At 39.7% G+C, this 25,545-nt stretch overlaps 1 protein-coding gene across 3 annotated transcripts; it reads left to right on the top strand.

Moving 5' to 3' along the window:
• The first annotated feature begins 1,223 nt into the window (after window positions 1–1,223).
• On the top strand, window positions 1,224–24,634 carry Ist1 (IST1 factor associated with ESCRT-III). Of its 3 annotated transcripts, XM_076838808.2 has the most exons (10): window positions 1,224–1,327; window positions 12,669–12,771; window positions 13,567–13,747; window positions 14,171–14,258; window positions 17,372–17,455; window positions 17,996–18,106; window positions 19,143–19,352; window positions 20,208–20,300; window positions 21,701–21,749; window positions 23,265–24,634. In XM_076838808.2, exons 2-10 carry the CDS (start codon window positions 12,684–12,686, stop codon window positions 23,462–23,464), a joined length of 1,104 nt encoding a protein of 367 aa, XP_076694923.1. In that variant the 5' UTR covers window positions 1,224–1,327; window positions 12,669–12,683; the 3' UTR covers window positions 23,465–24,634. The 3 variants fall into 3 exon arrangements, with proteins under 3 accessions (XP_076694923.1, XP_076694924.1, XP_076694925.1); XM_076838809.2 differs by lacking the exon at window positions 20,208–20,300; XM_076838810.2 differs by lacking the exon at window positions 1,224–1,327 and having other exon boundaries at window positions 12,699–12,771; window positions 13,550–13,747.
• The last annotated feature ends 911 nt before the right edge of the window (window positions 24,635–25,545 follow it).

Raw genomic sequence — 25,545 nt, 5'->3', positions numbered from 1 at the left:
TCATTCATGGTAGGCAAATGCTCTACTATTGAGCTGCATCCCTAAGTGGGTCAATTATCATCAGTTTTACTATAATTTTGCCCCTACATATACATTTCAAAATTTAAAAAGGTAATTTTCTTACAAAATAACAATTCTTAGGTTATTTGGCGTCACCTAGTAGCTAATTTCCCTAACTGTCTCAAAAAACATTTTTTATAACTGATTTGTTTAAAGCTGTAGAGAAACAAGGTCCACAAATTACATTTGGTTGCTGTTTCTAGGTTCTTTAAAGGAACCAAATACCGTGTATTTTGAAGTCCCGGAACCCGTTTATATTTCTAAATGGTTATAAATACAAAATTTCTAAATTCAAGGAAACTTCTTAAGGTATCGCATAGTTCAGTACTTGTCCTATGACCGCCCCAGGACAATTAAGCACAATTTTGGTCTCCATAGATGCAGCGCCTTACAGCAGGGGGCAGGATTCCCACCTGGAAATTCTGAGCCCGGGAATTCCCTTCTAACACTAAGCTGAGAAATATTTTTAAAGTTAAAAACAAAACCAAACGAAAACGGTTCCTCTGAATACAGAGAAAAATAAGAGAACACGATGTTGAGGAAGCATCAGTCAAGACGGAGACCAGAAAGAGCCTGGTTGAAAGGGTAATCAGATTTGGCTTAAAAATGGGAAAAGAGGGGCTGGGACTCAGTGGCAGAGCGCTTGCCTAGCACGTGTGAGGCCCTGGGTTCAACCTCAGCACCCCACAAAAATAAATAAAGGTATTGTGTCTATCTACCAATAAAAAAATTATTTTAAAAAATGGTAAAAGAACTAGCGTCCGCAAACCGAGACGCGAGGAAACCCGCTGAGGACGAAAGGAGAGACGAGCGAAGGCTGCGAGCAAATCTCAACGAGGAACTCCGGGAGTTCTTCAGCAGGTTTTTCCAGGGGCTGAAACAACCCCGGATAAGAATAACCAGCACCGAGTTGGAGGACTACCTGCCACCGCCTACCTCACCGCGCCCAGGGCAAAACCCAGGGCGCGCCCCCCAGCAGGTGACTCAGTTAGCGTCACGAGTGATACGTCACGATCAGGGACTCCGCCGCGGGAAGTAGTCCCCGGCCGCGCCGGCTCCGAAGGGATCCGAGGGTGGAAGTCCTCGGCGTGTGGGTCCAGGCAGCGGCCGGCGCGCAGCCAATCCCTGGAGAGGGGGCGTGGCTTTCTGGGCCCGTGGATCCCTCCGCCCGAGCTTGCTGTGCTGAGGCCGAGGGAGCCGCCATTTTGGATGCTGAGCGACATTTGCGAAGTCGGTCTCTACGGTTTTCACGCCTGGATTCGGCCAGGTGAGTGTAACATCCTCAGCGTTAGGGGGTCTTTGTCTTTTGGGCTGAACGCCTTGAACTTAATAGTCCCAACCAGCTGTTAGGCCTTCGGTTCGGGACGGCCACGGGATGGCAGAGGAGAAAGGGAAGGGTCTTGGAGGCGGGGGTCAGGCCGGAGGTCGGGCGAGGGGCCGCGGCTCAGGAGGCGGGCCCCGGCCGGGGTGGGAGCACCGCAGGGCTGCCAGCTGATAGGAGACCGCCGGCCCTGGACGCCAGAGCCGCCAAACTTTTCCTTCGTCTTCCCTGCCCCGAGGCATCTCGTCTCTGGGGCGGCAACGCCGCGGTCTGGGCTTTTTGGCGACCTTCGGAGACTCGCTCAGGGCGCCCTTTTTAGCCGGAGAGAATTACCTTTTCTCTCGCTGCCCGGTTTCGCAGACCTCTCTGGTGAGAGCCCTTGTGAAGAGCCTGCGGCCCTGTGCTTGCCCTTCTGCTCTTTGTGCCAGGCTCTCCTCTTCCGGGTTGCTGGGGTGATTCCCTGAAACTCGCCAACAAAATCTTGAACGACGATCGCGATCATAGTGTCAGTTTAATAATTAGGACAGTAGAATAATCGCAGAAGACGGCCACTTTCCCTCTCTGTGCTCGTAAACTTTCAAGTCGGGTTTGGGGCCTGTGGCTTCTGAAAGATTGAGAATCCTCAACTCTAGACTAGTTTGCCTTTTTAAAAAAATTTTTTGGGGGGTGTGCTGTGCTGGGGAGTAGAACCCAGGGCCTCGAACATGCTAGGTAAGCAGTCCCTCTACCACTTAGCTGTACCCCTGTTATGGTTTGTTTGTGAGGTGTCCCCCAAAAGCTTATGTGTGAGACAATGCAAGGTTTAGAGGAGAAATGATTGGGTTATGAGAGCCTTAGCCCAGTCAGTGAATTAATCCCCTGACAGGTTTAATTGGTAGTAACTGAAGGCTGGTGGGGTGTAGCTAGAGGGGGTTCATGGGGGGGTGCCTTTGGGGTATTTATTTTGTCTCTGTTGAATGAGAGTCTCTCTGCTTCCTGGTTTTCATGTTGTGAGCTGCTTTCCTCCTCCACACCCTTCCACCATTATGTTCTGCCTCATTTGCAGCCCAGAGCAAGGGAGTCAGCTGTCTGTGGACCAGACCTCTGAATCCGTGAGCCCACCCCCACCCCAAATAAACATTTCCTCCTTAAAATTTTTCTTGTCAGATCTTTTAGTCACATCAGTGAAAAAGCTAAGTAAAACATGCCCTCAGCCCCTCTAGTCTACTTAAGCTCTCATTCTTTTACAATAATTACAATCAAGTTCTACGTAACATGTAGCCTATTCTGATTTAAAAGTAAAACTAGAAAACAAGGTATAGTCTAATTCATTTCAAATACAGGAAAAGTGAAATGCATATGAATGCTTATTTCAGCATTATTGATACGATATAAATGTGGAAAGGTTGGAGAATTTGTAAGAAAGTTGTCATGCAGTGGGGTATTAGGCAGCCATTAAAATAGTTTCTGTAACCTCTGATTGTAAGTGATAAAAAGGATTTGTTAGTGCTCATAGTTCATGAGTACGACTTTGTAAAAGTATGCCTTAAGAAATATTTTTGGTAAAAGTATACCCAATGAATTTTCTACAGTGTGTTTATATTTTATTGAGAAGCAAGATTTTGTAAAGTATGTGCATTCCAGTATTAATGATTGCTGCCAGAAAACTTTGATGGTATCTGAATTACTTGGGAATTACATATGCTGTTGAAGGTGTTGTAGTTGCTTTATTTTATTGACATTTCAATCTTGATTCGTTTGGTCAGTAAAGATTTAATTACAGTTTGTAGTGTGAAAATACAGTAAAATTCCTGGCAAGCTGAACATGAAATGCTTTATTATTATTATTTGTTATTTTTTTAGTTGTTATTGGACACAATACCTTTATTTTATTTATTCATTTTTATGTGCAGAGGATTGAACCCAGGGCTTCATACATGCTAGGCGAGTGCTCTATTGCTGAGCCACAATCTTAGCCTCATGAAATCCTTTTTTTTTTTTTTTTTTAAATATATATTTATTTTTAAGTTGTAGATGGACACAACACAATGCCTTTATTTTTATGTGGTGCTGAGGATTCAAACCAGGTCCCGCCCGTGCTAGGCTAGTGCTCTACCTCTGAGTTACAATCCCAGCCCCTCATGAAATGCTTTTTAAGGAAATTGAATTATATTATCTTGAAAATGCATTCTAGAGCAGATTGTGTATGTTTGTGCCATTGTGTCCTATCTTCGTTAACTGCAATACAGTGGTCAACCCTAAGTCTGTTAACATCACATAGTTTATAAGAAAAGTGTTCAGAATAAATAAAATGATACATTTCAAATACAGAAGTTTTTGTGTATATGCGAAATAGCTCTCTTAGTCACTTCTGAGACTGCTGTCTTCTTAACCCTTTCATACTCTTGGCACTGCAAACCCTAAAGCTGGTCTCAAATGTTTGTTAGTTTGCTTGTTTTTGTGGCATTAGTTATTTTTTTTTTTTTTAAAGAGAGAGTGAGAGAGAGAGAGAGAATTTTTTGATATTTATTTTTTAGTTATCGGCGGACACAACATCTTTGTTTGTACGTGGTGCTGAGAATCGAACCCAGGCCGCACGCATGCCAGGCGAGCGCGCTACCACTTGAGCCACATCCCCAGCCCCTGTAGCATTAGCTATTGAACCCAGTGGTGCTTTATCATTGAGCATAAATGCTCAATAATACATCCTCAGCCCTTTTTTATTTTGAGACAGGGTCATGCTTAGTTGCCAAGTCTGGCTTTGAACTTGGAATCCTTCTGACTCAGCCTCTCAAGTAGTTAGGATTACTGGCTGGGACACTAAACATGGCCCTTTTGTTTATCATGCTATTTTTAGCTTTTTTGTTGTTGTTGTTTGGTACTGGGGATTGAACTTAGGGGCACTCAGCCACTGAACCACATCCCCAGCCCTTTTGTATTTTATTTAGAGACAGGGACTCACTAAGTTACTGAGGCTGGTTTTGAACTTATGATCCTCCTGCCTCAGCTGAGCCCCTGAGAATTACAGGCATGCACCACAGTGCCCAGCTTATTTTTAGCTATTTTTAATAGAGCTTTCAAAATCTCTTCTCTGGGCAGTTCCACTATTTTGGCCAGTAGTTCTGAACTATAACATTCTCTCCTTTCCTCTTTAAAAATCATCAGATTCAAAGAACTCAATCCATGGATGGTTTTATACTTCCCCTTATTCAGAATGGAGAGATTGATTAATTAAGCAATTTGGTGAGACCTTGTTTCAAAATAAAAAAATGATAACCAGTTATCCCCTCCTCGCTATATACGCAAAGGACTTAAGTCAGTATACTATAGTGACTCGGCCACATCAGAGCTTATAGCAGCTCAATTCACAATAGCTAAGCTGTGAAACCATGAAAACATGGTATATATACTCAATGGAATATTACTCAGCCATAAAGAAGAATGAAATTATGGCGTGTGCTGGTAAATTAATGGAACTGGAAGCTGTCATACTAAGTGAAATGAGCCAATCCCCCAAAACTAAAGGCCAGATGTTCTCTCTGGTATGTGGATGCTGACATACAATAAGGAGGGGGAAGGGAAGAATAGAAGTTCATTGGTTTGGACTAAGGGGAATGAAGGGAAGGGAAGAGGGGTGGGAATAAGAAATACAGTGGAATGAATCAGATATAACTTTCCTATGTTCATATGTGAATATATGACCAGTGAAACTCCACATCACGTACAACTGCAAAAATGGGAGTCTGATTAGAATAAGTTATACTCCATGTGTCTATAATGTGTCAGAATACACTCTGCCATCATATATATCTAAAAAGAACAAATAAAAATTATTGGTAAAATGCTTTAAAAAATGATCTGGGGATTATATTTCAATACAGAAGTAAGATAAAAACTGAGAAATGGGAATGCAATCTCGAGATCATATACTTTTTTTTTTTAATTTTTTTTTTAAGTTGGACACAATACCTTTATTTATTTATATGTGGTGCTAAGGACAGAACCCAGCGCCTCACATGTGCTAGGCAAGTTCTCTATCACTGAACCACAACCCCAGCTCCTCATAATACTTTTTTAGGTTTATCTATAGTTGTTTACTTTTCTCATCGTTGTTTTATATCATTAGATTATGAATTTCTTGAAGCTGGGATCAGCTCTCATTTAAATGTATCATTTTGAAGGGGTCTAGCAGTCAGTACCTATAGACTACCACTCAATAAAAAGGGCTGGGGATGTGGCTCAGTGGTTAAATGCCCCTGGGTTCAATCCCTGGAACAAAACCCAAATAAAAAGGTCAGTGAATGCATAACAGTGAAGATACTGAGGCCAAAGTGATCTTAAAATAACTTTTGAATCTCAAAAGAATTTTAAATAAACTGGACATGGTGGTGAGTGCCTGTGATCCTAACTACTCTAGTGGGTGGGACAAGACATAGAAAAAAAATTTTTTTTTTTAAATTTTTTTTTTTTCCAAAGAGAGAGTGAGAGAGGAGAGAGAGAGAGAGAGAACTTTTTGATATTTATTTTTTAGTTATCGGCGGACACAACATCTTTGTTTGTACGTGGTGCTGAGAATCAAACCCGGGCTGCACGCATGCCAGGCGAGCGCGCTACCACTTGAGCCACATCCCCGCCCCGAAAAAAATTTTTAATTGGGTATCTGTAACAGTGGTACACTTTATGTTCTGAATATAGCCCTTGCTGCTCTGCCACTGTGACTTATTTTTAAAAATGGATATGTTTCTTTCTCTTCCTCTCTTCCTGCTCCTTCCTAATTTCTCCCCTTTCCTAATCTCAGGGGAAACAGAATTACCTTCCCCATCCTAGGCAGAATTATCTGTCCTTGAGCACACTTCCACTACAGGAATGAAGTAATTCAGACTGTGGGGATGGTGCCAGAAGATCTCAAAATGATTATCTTCTAAGCTAACAAGTGAATCACAACTCCAACCGAGAACATGTGGAATACAGCCTTGGAATCACCTCTTGCTCCCCTTGATGGGCAAAATAACAGCCTCTGGGACAGGAGTCCCCTGTGCAGCGTCTTTGCTAACAAAGCAATAAATTTTTTTTTCCTTTTTGTCAAAACTGTGTCCTCAATATTGAATTGGTATCAGGGATAAGGACCAAGCTTTTGGTAACATATTGGACAATATTAGTATGTGGTATGTGTGTAATGTATTCACATGAACAGATATTTGCTTCTATATTTGTGGGTTTATATACACACATGTAAATACTGTTTACCTGAATATTTTATTAACTTTTAGGTTATTATCCCTAAATTAATATTTTCATACAAGATACAAAGTTTATGTTAGTTTTGGAAACATAATTCAGAATCTGAACTAGACTTGTCAGTCTTGTATTAAACTAGTTTTAAGTCTAATGATTTATTTCATATACTGATAATAATTTAGAATATATCCTTAGTTATTTCTTTTGTGGCTTAGTATCGTCGTTTTTAGTTATTAGATTCTTTGTAGAATAGGGATCTATTAAAAAGGAGTTGATGGGCTGGGGATGTGGCTCAAGTGGTAATGCGCTTGCTTGGCATGCACGGGGCTCTGGGTTCGATCCTCAGCACCACATTAAAAAAACTGAAAAATAAATATTAAAAAAAAATCTCTCTCTCTCTCAAAAAAAAGGAGTTGAAAATCTGCGATACTTACCAAAATAGTTTAGCAAATTCTTTTCTTTCCTTAAATCTAAAATAAGCAAATTAGATAATATAAATTAGTAGAATTAAAAGAGGATGTTAAATTTAAATTTTCAAGTAATTAACATACTAACATTATAAATGAGTAATAGCTTTGTGCAAGAACACTGTGCTAGGCAGTGTGGGAGTGACACTGGCACCGAAGAAGTAGTTGAAGTCTTCCAGTGAGACTAAAATAGATTAATCAAAAATGTTAAAGGTTGGGGCTGGGGTTATGGCTCAGCAGTAAAGTGCTTGCCTAGCATGACTGAGGCCTTGGGTTCGATCCTTAGCACCATGTAAAAATGAATAAAACAAAGATATTGTGTCCAACTACAGCTAAAAAATAAATTAAAAATGTTAAAGGCTGGCCACACCTGTAAACCCAGCTTTTTTGAGAGACCAGCCTGAGCAATTTAATGAGACCCTGTCTCAAAATAAAAATTAAAAATGCATGGGGTTGTAACACAGTGGTAGAGTTCTTGCCCAGTATGCTGAAGGCCCTGGGTTCAGTCCCTAGTACTGCAAAAAAAAAAAAAAAAAAAAAAAAAAAAAAGGTGCTAAAGGATATAACTTTAGCATATTTTATTTTAACCTAAAACACAAAGTCACTTATCATTTAATCTTTAGATGAAGAGCTAAGCCTTTTTTTTTTTTAAGTTTTACTTTTAGTTGTTGATAGACCTTTATATGCAATGCTTAGAATTGAACCCAGTGTCTCACACACATGCCAGGCAAGTGCACTACTGCTCAGCCCCAGCCCCAGTCCCAAAGTGTTTCATTGTCTTTGTGTGTGTGTGTGTGTGTGTGTGTGTGTGTTGCTAGTGATTGAACCCAGGGCCTTGTAGGTAGGCACTCTACCAACTGAGTTATATCCCCAGCCCTTTTTTAAAAAATATGATTCTGTTGGCTGGAATTTATTGGTGTAGTGCTTATTGTGAATATATGCTAAATTGTTATTTTATTAGGTTTGAACCTAGGGGTGCTTAACCACTGAGTGACTTCCTTAGCCCTTTTTATTTTGAGATAAGGTCTTGCTAAATTGCTTACGACCCTGATGAATTGCTGGGGCTGGCCTCGAATTTGGGATCCTCCACCTCTGGAGTTGTTGGGATTACAGGCATGTGCCACCACACCTGGCATATGCAAAAGTTCTTTTAAGAAATTTTCATTTAATTCTCATACTGTTGCTGTGAGGTAGGAAGTTCATGTAATATTGATGCTGATTTTTCTTAGATATTACATAGAATTCACCAGGAAAGCCAGGATTTTCTGGGCCCAGAATTTTCTTTTGGAATGGTTTTTAATTTTAGATTCAATTTTTGTCACAGTTACAGTAGTTATATTTTCTGTTTCTTGGTGTTGATTTCAATAAGAGTTTCTAAGGGATTTGTCCATTTTGTATCCTTGTTAAATTCACAGCTTTATAATATCACATTTTAATATCTGTACGATCTGTACTGATGTTCCCCTTTCATTTCCAATTGTTTTTCCTTTGTGTATTATATTAAATCAGCATTTTATTTCTTTTTTTTCTTTTCTTGTTTTTCCCTTTTCAGTTTCACTTTTTGTCTTTCCTTCTGCTTGTGGTTGGTTAGTTTTGCTCATTTCCTGGTTCCTTAAGGTAGATGCTTATATTGCTAATATGAGGTCTTTCTTTTCCAATTTAATATTAACCTTACTGTTGTACATCACACAAATTTTATGTTTCTTTTCATATTCTTTCATTTCATACTAAACTGGGCAATTAAGCAAAATCACTGTCTCAAAATAAAAAGGTAGGGGAAATGAGGGTGTATCTCAGTGGTAAAGCAACCCTAGGTTCAATGCCCAGTACCAAAAAACAATTCTACAGACAGCTTGTATGCTAACTCAACATGTTTTTTTGTTTGTTGGTACTGAGGATTGAACCCCGAGATGCTTAACTACTGAGCCACATCCCCAGCTCCTTTTTTATCTTTTATTAGAGACAGGATCTTCCTGAATTGCTTAGCGCCTCGCTTTTGCTGAGACTGGCTTTGAACTCCTGATTCTCCTGCCTCAACCTCCTGAGCTGCTAGAATCACAGGCGTTGTGCCACCGTGCCCAGCTTCAACATGTGTGGGATTTTTTTGTTTTGTTTTGTTTAGAATTTCACATATTTTCTTATTGTTTGCAGAATTCAACATGTTTTTAAAGAAACAACTTACACAAAATCATCCAGGCTCTGCTCTGACTTAAGATAATAGCCAAGGATATAGAAGCACTCCTGGGTTCTATCCCTAGTACCGGGGAGGGGGGTGGGGGGGTGGGAATCATAGTCCCATAACAGTATACTGTTCATAGAGATGAGACGTATTTGCCCAAGATTCCTCCTTTGGTAAGAGAAAGATAGTTTGCCCTGATCAGAGACTGGAGAGCTCAGTGGCCTCGAGGTCTGTGAAATCAGGTTCCAGATAAAATTGGCTGGTGTGGGCCAAGATGATCAAGTGTGCTTTTAGAGTCTTTGGCATATTATTTGATTCTATTTTCATTATAAATCTTCACCCCTGTGGGTTTCACTTAAACATGGGAATTTGAAATCCATTAAAATCTGACCATCAATCAAGAGTTAGGAAGTGGTACTTGGGTAGAACCCTCTGGAAACTGCCCCTTAATCCCAATAAAAACTGGGAAACAAGGGAGTTGTTAGGATCTCTTCTAGATGGTACAGTCTCTTCTGTCGTCTAATAAACTTAGCTATACTTTTACTATACCACATATCTTGCTTCTCTTGCAGAGAGAGACACAATAGCCAAGAACACATCCCATGTTTTGCTGACAGATTTGCCTTATAGAGCAGTGTGTGGTGGTGAATGCCTGTAATCCCAGCAGCTCCTAGCAACTCGGGAGGCTGAGGCAGGAGTTGAGCTGGTCTCAACAATTTAGTGAGGCCCTAAACTCCAGAACACCATTTCTTTATGGCATTGACTACAGTTATTATTTTAGTTAACCAATGTGTAATTTTTGTGAGTATACACTATTGAGGGCAGTATCCCTGCCTTTTTTCCTTTCCAGTGTATCTAGTGCCTGTTAAAGTATAATAGGCATTAAATAAATAATTGTTGAAGGGGGTTAAAAATGTGCGTTGTAACCCTGCGCCACTGTAATCACAACAACTGGGGATTGGGTAGGAAGATTATAAGTTTAAAGCCAACCTCAGTAACTTATCGAGACCTGTCTCAAAAGAAAAAAAAAAAAAAAAGACTAGGGATGTGCTTCAGTGGTAAAGCACCCCTGAGTTAATTCAGTTTCCCTCAAAAAAATATTAGTCCCCGAATGATATAATAGTGTATGATAAAGGTGGTTTACTTGGGGGGTTGGTGTCAAGTGTACTTAGTCTTATTCTTAACTTTGCCACTAGTTACTGGGTGATCTTGGGCAGGTGCCTGTGAGTAGTTACTCTTTTTCTCTTACCTGTCTCTGGTTACTTATTTTTTAAAACTCTTTTTATTAATTATAGATGGACACAATACCTTTATTTTATTTGTTTATTTTTTATGTGCCTCACACATGCTAGGCAAGTGCTCTACCACTGAGTCACAACCCCAACCCTATCTCTGGTTATTAATGCCTTGACAGGAGACTGGTTGGCTTTAGCTAGCACCAGAAACTGCTACAGTGCTTGACATTATAATTGAAGTTATAATTGGGAGAGGTATTTTACGGCATAAACATAGTTATCCCATGCTTCAGTTATATTGAATTTATAGCTCTCAGAAAGTTCTTCCTTCTCTGGTACCTGAGATTTGATGACCATTATTTCCTGCACTTGGGATATTCACACTCTGTTTACAGATGTCTTGTTTGTCTTTCAGGACTCAGTTTCCACTTTGCCTTCTCCTGGAAAGCTTTTCATAACCTAAGCATGGTTAGGTCATTTTTCTAGAATAGGTACTGTTGACATTTTGGGCAGGTAACTTTTGTGTTGTAGAGACACAGTCCTCTTCATTGTAATTTGTTTAATAGCATCCCAGGCATCTACCTGCTAGTTGTCAGTAGCAAGAAAGAATTCAGTTGTGACAAACCAAAATGTCTCCATTCATTACTGGATGTCCTTTAGGGCACAAAATTGCTCCCAACTGAGAAATTTTAGAGGGCTGGGGATATAGCGCAGTTGGTAGAGTGCTTATCTTGCATGCACAAGGCCCTGGGTTCATTCCCCAGCACCATTAAAAAAAATTTGATTCAGGTCTTTTGAGAAACTTTAGAATTAATAGTCCATATGAAATAGCATTGTAATTGCTGGATTTTCTTAGCTCCTCCCCCCAATAGAATACCAGTTCTTTTTGAAGGCAGGGACTATACCTTATTTTTACTTTTTTTCTTCAGCACCTAGCCAGAATCTGATTATAATCAGTAAATATTTGCTGAATGGATTGAACATAATTCAGCATAATGGGTTAGAGATACTTTGTAACATACAAGCCCCCTTTTAAATTGGGACTTGAGATAATCATTAAATGTAGTGTAAAGGCTTCTGGAGACAGTTTCACAAAGAGAAATGCTTCTGTCTTTTATTAGTGGTTTTTGCACAAATAGATACTATTCCTAGCATTCTTATATTTGATCTCTTGACTTGTCTATTCTTTAGCTACTTTGTTAGACCTAGCTTTTGTTTGGAGTTTACATGTTTTGAAGTTTGAATCTAGAATTAAAAGTAAGAAAAATAGAAAATTGTGTCATCCTGAAATGGAATGCCCAGTAGTTAGTACACAGTGGTCTACCTCACATCTTGGAGCAATGGGGGGATGGTTTTATTGACTCTAACTCTGCTATTTAATGAAATTCTTGGTAAATAGTCTTCTGTTGTGGAATTTCTTTTATTTATTTGTTTGTTTATTTTTTTGTGGTGCTGGGGATTGAATCCAGGGCCTTGTGCATGTGAGGCAAGCACTCTACCAACTGTGCTCTATCTCCAGCCCTATTGTGGAATATCAAAGTACACATTTTTTTCACCCCCTTTGTATAACTATGTGTTAGTGTTGGGCACAGCTTTCCCCTAAAGGCTGAGATTTAATAGGATTTGAGGAATTAGGAAGAGAATGTCTTTGAATTTGGGTCTAACTTTGATGATCTTTGATGATCACCACCCCTAGGTGCTAGTATTTTGGGGAGAAGCTGGGGGGGGCCTTCCTGCTTTATACTCATTTTTAATATCTGTCACCTGGTTTTTTCGGCTCTGCCCTTAAAATAGATTTCAAATCCAATTGCTTCTGTTACTACAACTGCTAACTGCTTGGTTCTAAGCTATATTATCTCTTGCTGGACTATCGTATTAGCCTTTTCATGATACCCCTGTGCTCAATATTATCCTCTTTTAATCAGTTTTCTATATAACAGCCAAAGTAATGTGTAAAAAATATCATTTAGATTATGTCATTTCCTGTATTAGAAAAACACCCTGGGGGCTCAAGATGTAGTTCAGTGGTAGAGCATATGCTTGGCACATGTGAAACCCTGGGTTTAATCTGTAAAACCAAAAGGAAAAAGAAACTCTCTAGTTTAGTGTGTCAGATATTCTCCTTCAGTAGTGTTAGTTCCAGAACTAATTTTGACTCAAAATAGTCACTGCTATGCTTCTTTTTACAGGAGGAACAGTACAGCATGCTGGGCTCTGGATTTAAAGCTGAGCGTTTACGAGTCAATTTGAGATTAGTCATAAATCGTCTTAAACTATTGGAGAAAAAAAAAAGTAAGTAGTGAATGATTACCTTATTTTACTTTCCCAAAATACATCTCCAGGTGTCAGCACCCTCATACTGGATCTTTCAGGCCAGTACTGTGAAATCTCAGGTGTCTCATCTTTTAAGCTTTAGCTTTATCTCTGCCTTTTGTGACTAGTTAGACTGAATCACTTTGTTGCAGGGGAGGGATGTACAGTTGACCCTTCATGTTCATGGTTTCCATTGCTGTGGATCCTACATTTGGATTCAACCAAGTACAGATCTGAATTTTTCAGAGGAAAAAATTATATCTGTATCAAACATGTATAGACCTTTTTTCCTGTCATTATTCCCTAAACAATATATTATAGCCACTATTAACATAGCATTTACATTGTATTAGGGATTGTAAATAATCTACAGATAATTTAAAATGTATAGGAGAATGTGTATAGGTTGGTTATATGCAAATATTATACCATTTTATATAATGAACTTGAGCATCCTTGGATTTTGGTATCCATGTGGTATCTTGAAATCAGTTCCCCTAGGATACTGAGGGACAGCTGTACTCTCTGGGAATGGAATGGGTAACATGACTCCTGAAGTTGGAAATGTCAGGCTGTGCTGTGTTCTTATGTACACAGTTGCAAATTCAAGAGGAGTTAAGGTAGGAGTAGATGAGGTAGGATTAGATTTGCTAAGGGAGTGTGAACTAGGATGTAGTAGAAACACCCAGTTCTCTCTGTTGGGGTAAAAGTCTGCTTACAGACCAGTTCCCAGTGCACTACTGTTGTGTGACTGCAGTGGGATTTGTGCCTTAGCGGAACTGGCCCAGAAAGCAAGGAAGGAGATTGCTGACTATCTGGCTGCTGGGAAAGATGAAAGAGCTCGTATTCGTGTGGAGCACATTATTCGGGAAGACTACCTCGTAGAGGCCATGGAGATCCTGGAGCTGTACTGTGACCTGCTGCTGGCTCGGTTTGGCCTCATCCAGTCTATGAAGTAAGATTCTTCCATTCAAAAACTAAATCAACTCTAGAATTTAAGAATGAAGTAATAATGATCTCTTTCTACATGTACATTGAATGGGCTAGTGCTTGTGGGCTATTTTATTTATCCAAGGATCTTTTTCCTATCCTATCATTCATTTGAAGTGTGATTTCAATTTAGGTAATTTGTAAAATAAAGATTCTGAAACTGAGAGGTTTGAGTTTTGGCTCAGCCATTTCCTGACTTTGTGACATTGTTTAAGAGTTTCCCCAAAAGTAAAACAAGTAATGAAATGGCCAGAAATCAAGTTGTTATTATGATAATTCAATGAGATTCATGAAATAGCCTTGGAGACTTAACAGATATATCATATAAAGGCTAAGATTTTGTTGCTCTTAAAAAACACTAAGTCATATTAATTTTGTTCTTGATTAGGGAGCTAGATTCTGGTCTGGCCGAATCTGTGTCTACACTGATCTGGGCTGCTCCTCGACTCCAGTCAGAAGTGGCTGAGTTGAAAATTGTGAGTACAACCAGTTTGTGTTTTCTGTAGTTTTTCATATTGTTAGAAATTTTGGTTAGCATGTCAGTAATCCCAGCTACTCAGGGGTCTGAGGCAGGAGAATTGCAAGTTTGAGGCCAGCCTGGGCAACTTAGCAAGACCCTGTCTTAAATTTTTGAAAAAAGAGAAAGAAGAGCCGGGGGTGTATATCAATGGTAGAATACATGCCTCGTAATGTGCAAGGTCCTGGGTTTAATCCCCAGTATTGCAAAAAAGGGAGAGAGAAAGGTTGGTTAACAGAAGTCACTTAAGGCACTCTTGCTTATTTGACCAGGCTTTTTTTTTTTCACCCTTGCTGCTTTTGAAACAGGCTTTGTAAATTTGTCCTCTTTTTCAGGCCTATGTCATAGGGTAGAACATTGTCTTGTAAATTTGAGTAATTTTTTAAATATATATTTTAGTTGTAGTTGGACATAATATCTTTATTTTATTTATTTATCTTTATGTGGTGCTGAGGATTGAACCCAGCGTCTCATACGTGCTAGGCGAGCACTCTACTGCTGAGCCACAACCCCAGCCCTTTGAGTAATTTTTTTAGGAGCAAAATTCTATATACTTCCAGTTTCGTCTTATTTTTGTTATAATGTCATTTAATCTTATACAAATAGAACAAAGTTTGTGTGTGTTTTCTTTTTTTGTGCTGGGGATTGAACCCAGGGCTTGAGGCATGCCAATGCTTTATCACTGAACTACACCCCCAACCTCCAGAAAAGTTCTTATATGCCTGTAAACCAGTAAAGTTAAAATAAAATTGACATAAGTTCACAGATATTATGAGCTAGATGAGCACTGGGAATAATGTGGTGAACAAAATATGACAATAGTCATACGTGTGCGTGTGCGCATGTGTTTATGTGTTGCTGGGGATTAAACCCAGGGTCTCTGTCTTATGCTTGGCAAGGACTCTACCACTGAGCTATGTTCCCAGCCCACCAGCTATACTCTTGTAGCTTAGAGTCTAGTGGAAGAGACAGATATTAACCAAAAAATTGTTATCAAAATGTGGAAAAGTACTCATTGCTAGGTACAAATTTAATTGAGTTGTTTTCTGTTTCTCTGCACTTTTGCCTTTTTGTTTTATTTCCTAGGATATTATCTCAATCTTATCACCCAACCTATATGTTAAGATCACTCTGTCTTCTATGTTTTATTTTTCTATATATTTTTATTTTATTTTTAATTCTCTGAATATTTTTGTACTCTTCTTTGTTTTTTTTCATGGCTACAATGTCTTCTAACTCTTTAAAGATGAATTTAAAAATACATATTTTCTGTACCCCTCCCCCCCAGTTAGTACTGGGGATTGAACCCAGGGGCCCTCTATCACCCCTATCCCTTTTTTATTTTTTGAGACAGGGTCTAAGTTATAGAGACAGGCCTCATATTGTGATCCTCCTCCTTTAGATTCTTCTTCTTTTTTTTTTTTTTTTTTTTGGTACTGAAGATCAAACTCAGGGACACCACTGAACCGCATTCCCCAGCCTTATTTTGTATTTAGAGACAGGGTCTCACTGAGTTGCTTAGTGCCTCAGCCTCCCTAGCCGCTGGGATTACAGGCATGCGTCACCGTGCCCGGCCTGCTTTAGTTTCTTGAGTTGCTAGACAAAAGATGTGTGTCACCATGCCTGGACTAAGGATATTGATTATATTTTTAAATTTACTCTTTTTAGTTAAGGCTTTTTTGAGGGGGGACTGGTGGTACTGGGGATTGAACCCAGGAGCATTCTACCTCTGACCTACATCCCCAGCCCTTTATTGTTTCCTTTAATTTTATTTTGAGACAGGTTCTGCTAAATGCTGAGGCTGGCCTCAGACTTTCAATCTCTTTGCCTCAGCCTCTCAAATTCCTTGGATTACAGGTGTGCCCACTGTCCCTGGCTGGAGGATATTTATTTTTTCTGTAATGAGGATTGAACCCTTTACTACATGCTTGCCCCCATCTCCCACTGCCCTACTTTTCTTTTTGGAAAGTTGCCCATGCTGACCTTGAATTTAAGGATCTTGCTTCTGCCTCTAGAGTAGCTGGTGTTACAGTATGCACCACCATGTCTGGCATGTTTTTTACATAAACTTTTTTTAAGTCAATTCACCATTCAATCTGAACAACCTAAGTGTTTGTTTAAAAGCTGCATGAGAGCTTTAAAGCTTCCCAGTAGCTTTCTGTTGTGTCTGTGATAGAAACAAAACTGCATTTTAAAAAATAGCTTCATTGTACTTATTTTTATTTTTATGTTGTGCTGAGGATCAAACTCAGTGCCTCATATGTGCTAGGCAAGTGCTCTGCCACTGAGCTACAACCTCAGCCCAAAACTGCATAATTTTGACTTGTATGACTCTGCATTCCAGACAATCCCATCTTTCTCACTTGATTTCTTTTCTTTTTTCTTTTTTTGTATATACATATATATTTTAGTTGTCAATGGACCTTTTCATTGTATTTTTTTATATGTGGTGCTGAGAATAGAACCCAGTGCCTCACATATGCTGGGCAAGCGCTCTGCTACTGAGCCACAACCCCAACCCTCTCACTTCATTTCTTACCTTACTTGTACTTGGGCTTAGCAGGAAAAGCTCACTGGCTTTATTTCAGAATTAGCCATGTTTTATCAATAGGAGAATTCTTCTGCACATGCTTTTTTCATTTCCTAAAATACTCTTTCTTCCCTTCTTTGGGTTTTAAATCTTGGTAAAACATCCTGTCTTTGTGCAGCTTCACCTGACTTTTCTGATTGAATCTGAATCTCCTGTTAGAAGGTGGTGATAGCATAGTGTACTTTCCCTCAGTAGCGCTTCCACAGCTGCAGCTGTACCTTTGTGTAATTATTTTATTAACTGTAAGACTATAAAAAGTATGAACAGTATCTGTCTTTGTTCGTCACTGTATTTATAGTGCATATCATAATAGTATTAGCACTTGGTTGCTGTTCATTGGATGGATGGATAAACTAATTTGTGTGTACTCATTAAGCCATTACAGACCTCAGTTTTTTTTGAAATCTTGTTTAAAAGCATGTTTACTGTTGATAGAGGGAAGCTTGAAGTAGTTTATAGATAATCATCTTTTTTCTCTGTAGGTTGCTGATCAGCTCTGTGCCAAATATAGCAAGGAATATGGCAAGTTATGTAGGACCAACCAGATTGGAACTGTGAATGACAGGGTAATGAACATATTTGGTAAATGTGAAACAGTGTGTATGTGGTGGGAACAAGTTATCTTATTGCCTGTAGTAACTCTTGTAGTTTCACGGCATGGCTGAGTTAGTAGAGGCTGCACATTTTATACTGAGTATGAGAAGTAAGCCTATATGGCTGGCAGTGTTGAGGGAACACAGTGCCTACACCTATAGACCTCCTGCCCAGCACCTGATTATGATGCTCTCTGTTGTTGCTGATCTGCCCTACTCTTCCCAATTCTTGTGCCTCTTGTAAGTTGTGAAGTTAGGGAGCGAGATGGGGAGAAGGGTGGAGGAGTTGAAATGTGGAAGGCAGTAGTGTTAGACTTTTCAGTGTTTGGTTAGTGTATAAACAAAAAATTGAAAGACATGGGTCCTGTAGTGATTCTGGTGATTCTGGGGGGAAAAATCACTTATTGGTTCTTTTTCAATATTACCCACAAAATGAGAGAAATTAAGTGTGACAGATTAGGATTAGGCTGGTTTGATATAGATGCTTCTTAACCCTGGGTCTTCTACTTACAGCTAATGCACAAACTGAGTGTGGAAGCCCCACCCAAAATCCTGGTGGAGAGATACCTTATTGAAATTGCCAAGAATTACAATGTACCCTATGAACCTGACTCTGTGGTCATGGTAAGTTTATCCCAGACTGCAGTGAAAATGAGTCTGTAGATATGACTTTGGGGGGAAAAATATATGTGTGTGTGTGTGTGTGTGTGTGTGTGTGTGTGTGTGTGTTCTTTGCATTAACTTAAGTTGGTGTGAGTTTGAGCCTTTGTTTTGTTAGATGCCATTTGGCCTAATAGCGTGCCTGCATAGCTCCCAAGATACTTAAGGATCAGATTAGATGATTGACATTGAAAGCTCTTTGAAAAGGTAGGAACTTTGATACAAATGTAAAATGGCTTTTTAGTGAACTTGAAGGAATTGAGAACTCCTCCTGGAGACAGCAAGAAATACCCAAGACCTGAATAGTTCATTTATTGTGCCCATCATGTGTCAGATAGTACACAGAAAGCTGAGAATACAAAGATGTATAAAAACAAGTTCTTTGTCCTGAAAGGCTTATAGTGTAGGAAGGTAAACATGCAAATAATCATTCAGCTGGGCCAACCTCAGTGGTGGGCTCAGGTCTGTAGGTAGGTGTAGGCACTGTGTTCCCTCCACACTGATAATGTGACCCAGTTCCCCCACACCAATCTGTTGGCAAAATGTCTCTTTTTGGTTTTTTTCACTTAAAATACATTATTTTTCATTGAAAATAATCATTTAGATTGCCACCTTTGGTGGCCATCTCCATCTTCCCACATACAATAGAAGTCTTTATTTCCCCACCTTTCAAGAGTATTGATGAGTGGTAGCTCTCACGCCAGGTGTCCCTTTAGAGATGGCCCTCCCCTGGAAAGAGTAGTCTTATCCAGAGTCTTTCCTGGGGGCAGCCTGTATGCAATAACTGATCAGTCCAGGGGCTTATTCCTCCATTCATGGACATACCTTTGCAGGTTCCTCTCAGCTTCAGAGCTCCCCTGGGAGTTGGCTAAGACCTTTGTTTCTCATATAGGTGCTTTGACCCCAAGAGCACCCTGCAGTAAGCTTCCTTCATGCTGATCTACATGTTAGTTAGCTGGTAAAACTACCCTTGGAAATAATATGGGTTTCTTTTTCTTAGGCAGAAGCTCCTCCTGGAGTAGAAACAGATCTCATTGATGTTGGATTCACAGATGATGTGAAGAAAGGTGGCCCTGGAAGAGGAGGTGGTGGTGGTGGGTTCACCGCACCTGTTGGTGGAACTGATGGAACAGTGCCAATGCCTATGCCTATGCCTATGCCCATGCCATCTCCAAATACTCCCTTCTCATATCCACTGCCTAAGGGACCAGTGAGTATGCTTGTAAAGTGTGGATATAAACTTTATGACAAGTGAGATCTATAAATACACTCAAGAATTGTTGGTTGTCAGTAGCATTTAGCACTTAGAACATTTGGTATAGGCTTAATGGTCTCAATGTGGAAACAATATTGGGATTCTGAGAAAGTCTTGGTTTGGCTATAGGTAACAAAGTGAAAAAATCTAGAGATGTAGTGCTTAAAAATGTTTTTCATGTTGGCTTATTGAGTATCTTTGGGACCAGTTGCAGTTGTGCTTTTTCCAAAAATGAATAACAACTATTACCAGGCAGAAAACCTCCAGTTGTAGACAAGATATTAGGTAATTAATAGTGAAGTCTAATTATAATTTTCCCTTGTAGACAGACATTGAAACATTTGATTTAGTTATTTGAAGAATAGCAAAAAGCTTGAATCTTTCTGTTTTTGCAGGAACGGGGGTATCGGGGATTGAACTCAGGGGCACTGGACCACTGAGCCACATCTCCAGCCCTATTTTATATTTTATTTAGAGATAGGATCTCACTGAGTTGCTTAGCGCCTTGCTTTTGCTGAGGCTGGCTTTGAACTTGTGATTCTTCTGCCTCAGCCTCCCAGGCTGCTGGGATTACAGGTGTGTGCCACCATGCCTGGCAAGCTGGAATCTTTCTGACCACATGTGGTCTTTTTGAGCATTCTCTCAGGGAGGGGATCTTATATATTTCCATTCAATTTGAGTGCATCCATATACACATGTATATGTATACACATACATACATGTATATGTATTCTGTCCTTCTCATACACAAACCACAAAAATTACCAAAATTGAGGGCATTGTCTCTGATGTGCCTTTCTCCTCTTGCAGTCGGATTTCAATGGCTTGCCAGTGGGGACTTATCAGGCCTTTCCCAATATTCATCCACCTCAGATACCAGCAACTCCCCCATCATATGAATCTGTAAGTGCCTGAGCCTCTTTTATAAGCAACAGGAGAGTGAATCGCATGGAGAGAACAAAGTAATGACCACAGGGAAGGCAAAGTTTTGATCAACTCTCCTATATTGGCATTGCTCCTGCTTTGGAATTCATGTTGCTTTAAAACTATCTTGGAGATGGGGAGCAGTGGTGGTGGCATTATTGGTGGGAATGCTTTGTTGGTGGGAGCCAGAAATCGGGAAGGAGCTACAGTTCTCTTAGGAAGTGTAGTGCCCTAGTCAGAGAATCATATCAAGCTGTTGTAGTCTTGGTGTTAGATTAGTATTATAATAATCTAACACCAAGGACTTTGTTCTCCGCATTCGTGTAAAGAAATAACAACCAGGATTTTTTTGCCAGGGGTAGCGGGTACCAGGGATTGAACCCAGAGGTGATTAGCTATTGAGCCATATCCCTATCCCTTTTTTGTATTTTATTTGGAGACAGGGTCTCACTGAGTTGTTAGGGCCTCACTAAATTGCTGAAGCTGGCTTTGAACCCACGATCCTCCTGCTTCAGCCTCCTAAGCCACTGGGATTACAGGCATGTACCTGGTGACTAGAATTTTTTTTTTTTTTTACTTTTATTTATTGATTTGTTTGTTTGTTTATTTTTTATGTGGTGCTGAGGATCAAATCCAGTGCCTCACATGCCAGGCAAGCACTCACCACTGAGCCACAATCCCAGCCAGACTAGGATGTTTTTTTAAATTAGAGGTGTCCAGTTAATAAATTTCAGACAATAGCATTGATTTCACATTTTAGTTTCATAGTTAAAACTTGAATAAATAGCTAATGTGGTTATGATGCCTAGAACTGCAGGTTGTAACAGCTTTGCTTCAGAATTAGTTTCATTTTCTTAGTACATACCATTTGAGACTTGTGTCTGTCTGATACTTCACTGAGAAGACAAATTGGAATGGCATTTGCTATGTGAATTATTCATCTAGAAGCGCTCTGTGTTCCTGAGCTTGCACGTTCTTTCCATTGGTTTTTATCTCTAGCTGGCATGTTCTACCTTGGGTCTTAGTTTTTCTCATGCTTCAGTCTTGCATGTGTTGAAGCATGGATTACAGTTATTTCTAAGAATGAGGTAGAAGATCATCATTATTTGAGGATTTTGTTCTTGTCGGTATATTTGGGGATTTAGTGCTAGAAAGTGAAAAAAGAGGTCATGGGAATTTTTTGTCTTGGGAATTCAGAGTTCAGCATGGTGTCTACCTGATTGGAAAAGTGTAAAGTAGAGGGGCAATTTCTTGGGAGCAGGTTCTGTTGCTTTTGGTAAGCAGCTGAGCTTTTGGAAAACTCGGGCTGGAACCAGTATTGGTACTTTCTTCAGGGTTCTGTAGCTCCTCTGCCTGTGGTAACAGTCTTTGTGTTGCAGGTTGATGACATTAATGCTGATAAGAATGTTTCTTCTGCACAGATAATTGGTGAGTATGAATCAGAATCTTCAAAGGCTCAGTGTTAACCCCACTGCTGTTTGTACATTCTTCCTCCCTCAGAGACTGTTGGCATGAAGATTTTTCCCAGTCCCAAAGAATCTCCTATTTCCTATTTCTGTCTATGGTATCATTATTCTTTCCACTTATTCTAATTTTTTTGTCTTCTAGTTTTCATTTAACCTCAAATTCTTTATTATGTTATTTTTAAAATTTATATGTGATAGCGGAATGCATTAAAATTCTTATTACACATATAGAACACAATTTTTCATATCTCTGGTTGTATACTCTTTATTATTACTTCAGTTTCCATCCAGTTCTTGGATGTATTTTTTTTTTTTTTTTTAAGTGTGATATTGAAGAGACATTAGAGAGGGCAAAACAGGCACAAGTCACAAGGTATAGCTCTGGAATTTTCACTAAGCAGGCATGTTTTTTTAACTATGTACTCAAAAAAATTTATAGTTGGGTGAGGTGGCACATGCCTGTAATTTAGCAAGACCTGTCTGAAAATGAAGGGCTCTGTGTTAGAGAGCTTGCCTAGCATGTGTTCAATCCCACATGTGGGGGCAGAGAAAAGGGCAGAAGTCACCAGAAACCTGAAATAGTTTTAGAGATGTTTATTATATTGAGGTATAACTTATACTAGAAAACATAGACTTTGTTGTCTGATGTTTTTGTGTGTACCATCCACCACCCCAATTAAAGTAGAAAGTGTTTCCATCACTCCTCTTGTAAGTCCTTACGTTCCTTTCCAATTAACTCCATCCATCCTCCCAAAGAAAATCATGCTCCTGAGGTTCTATGATATGTTTTGCCTGTTCTACAACTTAAGATATAAATACAGTCATACAGTAGGCAGATAAGGGGGTGATTTTAATATAATATATAGGTGGAAGAATAGAAATACAGAATACATGGGTTGGGATTATGGTTCAGCGTTAGAGCGCTTGCCTAGCACTGGGCGGGACCCAGGTTCGATCCTCAGCACCACATAAAAATAAAGGCATTGTGTCATGTCCATCTACACCTAAAAAATAAATATTAAAAAAAAAAAGAAATACAGAATACACTCTTATATGAAATAATATGGGTGTTAACATTACTTATAAAAATTTTTTCTTCCTAAATCTTCAGTTCTTACAAAAGCAGAAGTTGGTTCAATACTACTAATACTAGTCCTTGGGCTTGTCATAGCAGCTGAGCTTTGTGAAAAGGGAGTCTATTAGATGAATGATCAATGGACCTGGCCTCATGTACCAAATTTTGACTTGCCTTAAATGTTTTTCTCACTAAAGGAAAGTAAAACAGGTAGAATTCAACTATAATTAGAAAATGTAAATGTTAATTATGAGGATTTTTATTGACTTTTAGAATTAAATGTTAGTTTTTTTAAACTAATGTTTTCTTCTGTGTTTTGATCTTATTTTTCCTCTGTTAAAGGGAATCTGAACTATTGCTTTTGTGTTTGTAACATTGTATTCCTTACCTTAATTTAATTAGGACCTGGACCCAAGCAGGAAGCCTCTGCAAAGCCCCCTTCTAGACCTATGGATAACTATGACAACTTTGTACTGCCAGAGTTACCATCTGTGCCAGACACACTGCCAACTTCATCTGCTGGTGCCAGCAACTCAGCTTCTGAAGACATTGACTTTGATGATCTTTCCCGGAGATTTGAAGAACTAAAAAAGAAGACATAGGTCTCTTAAATCAGGCAACCTCCACGTTCTGGAAGTTGAGACTGAGCAGTTTCTCCTTGTAACAAAGAATCTCCATGAAATTCCGTTTCATCTATTAACCATCACTGAGCGTGACACTCTTCCTTGGGGCTCTCTTCCTGCTCTACCAAATTCTGTTGCTTTCCAGTTCTCTATTGAGACTAAGACACTAACAACTGGAGACTGAGGCCAGCACACTGGCTCCTGGCAGTTGTGCCTGTTTCCTGACAGAGGGATCCCAGGTTTTCCCCCACAGTCCTTCCCCAGAAGAATGAGAAGATGAAGCATTGTGAGGAGAGCCACTGGAGATGGCTGGACTGTGGAGGGGAGCTCCTCATGAAGTGTCTCAGCTATCTGTTGTGGTTCCAGACTTGGAAACACTTCCCTCTATACAGAGGGATTGTGCTGAGAATCAAAGCCACTGTTTGTTTTCTCACTCTCATATAAGTAGGAGAGAGAGAAAGTGGCTCAGGAAGCCATGGTAATGGTTCTTGGGAGCTGGGCTCTCTCCTTGGCATGTACACTACTCCTTGCTGCAGGGCACTGTTCCACCTGGATCCAGTTGCAAAGTGGATTTCAAAAAAGTTGAAGGCCTCTCTTAGTTCTACTGGATTCTCAGGGAGCCCTCTGTGGCCTTTTGCTTTATTTTGAGTGCTGTTTCCTCCTTTTTACCAGAGAACAGCACTGTACAGTTTTGTTTTTCCCCATAGCATGTTAATAGCAGAGGGAGGACAGGTCACGTATTGGGCAGAAGTTGCTGTTCAAGCCTAGGGTGGGCTTCCAGCTGCCTTAATAGAAGTACTCAAGTCTCTTGGGTAGTGAGCTGGAAGGCCTACAGGAGAAGAGGGGAACCTGTTTTCATTTGAAAACTTTATGATTAAGGGAATCTTTAAAAACTGATCTCAAATTTTTAGTGCCCATATGACTATATTTCAGTGCTTTTCTGGGTGGATCAGACTTGTTTATTGTAACTTATGTGCTCCTTTGTCCCCTAAGGTCATCCTTCCACACAGGGTTGGCTTTGAGATTAAAGATAGGATTTTTGCTTCTGTGTAGCACAGCTGTACATAACCTGTTTCAAGCAACTTTCTTTAATGTTATTGATTTGTATTTCATAGCTTGGTAGTTGCTAATAAAATTAGAAGATCCTGTGTCCTGCTTTTTCCATTGTTGATTAAATGAAGTATGAATTTGGATTTTAGTGAAAAATATTTAAGCAGATAGCTCACATTGGTACATAAGCCAGAGCTGGCCCTCAGTCTTTGGTTCCCTTAGTAATTACAGACACCCCCCCCACCCCCCCCAGCCCAGGGCCACTTAGCAGGGCTCATTTCCATCTCTGTATTTAAACCCAGATAGGATTTGTGAAGTTTCTTGATTACTCCTATGGCAGGACTCCTCATACTTTTATCTTTATTTTTAGTAATTTGCAGTGAGCCCATATCTGACTGACTCATTTCCCACAGCCATCCTGGGGCATAAGTAGGAGAGTGTTGTGTTACTTGCAGCTTGGCAGCAGAGCTGGTTTATCCTGTGTAACAGTTATTCCCTTCCTGATAGTGCCATGATCCTCAAGAGAGAGCTAGGAGCCAAGGTGACTTTGATTTCTCATTAACTTACAGAATTAAGAACCAAGTGTATTATGTGCATTTATACCCATACGGATAATATTCTGAAAAGTAATAAACCAAGATGAACTGTCTTCATCCTATTACCTCCTAAGACTTTAGAAATACCAGTGCCCATTGTCATGACTGTTTCTCAAATGAGCGAATTTGAGGGCTTCTGTGGCAACATATATGTCAGTACAGCTTCTGAGTATTTGAATATTAAAGGAGAAGAGTGAGAAAATTGACATTGTTGCTAATGTTAGAATTAAAAAAAAAAATGCCAAAGCTACAAAAAACAAAACAGTAAATATATAGTAAACAGCCCGGTGTGGTGGCACCTATAATCCCAGCAGCTGAGACAGGAGGATGGAGAGTTCAAAGGCAACTTCAGCAAGAGCGAGGTGCAAAGCAACTCAATGAGACCCTGTCTCTAAATAAAATACAAAATAGGGC

The sequence above is a fragment of the Callospermophilus lateralis genome, chromosome 18 (assembly GCF_048772815.1).
Source record: "Callospermophilus lateralis isolate mCalLat2 chromosome 18, mCalLat2.hap1, whole genome shotgun sequence".
Lineage (NCBI taxonomy): Eukaryota > Metazoa > Chordata > Mammalia > Rodentia > Sciuridae > Callospermophilus > Callospermophilus lateralis.
Note: the sequence above shows the minus strand (reverse complement) of the source record. Positions and strands in the feature narration are given on the sequence as shown.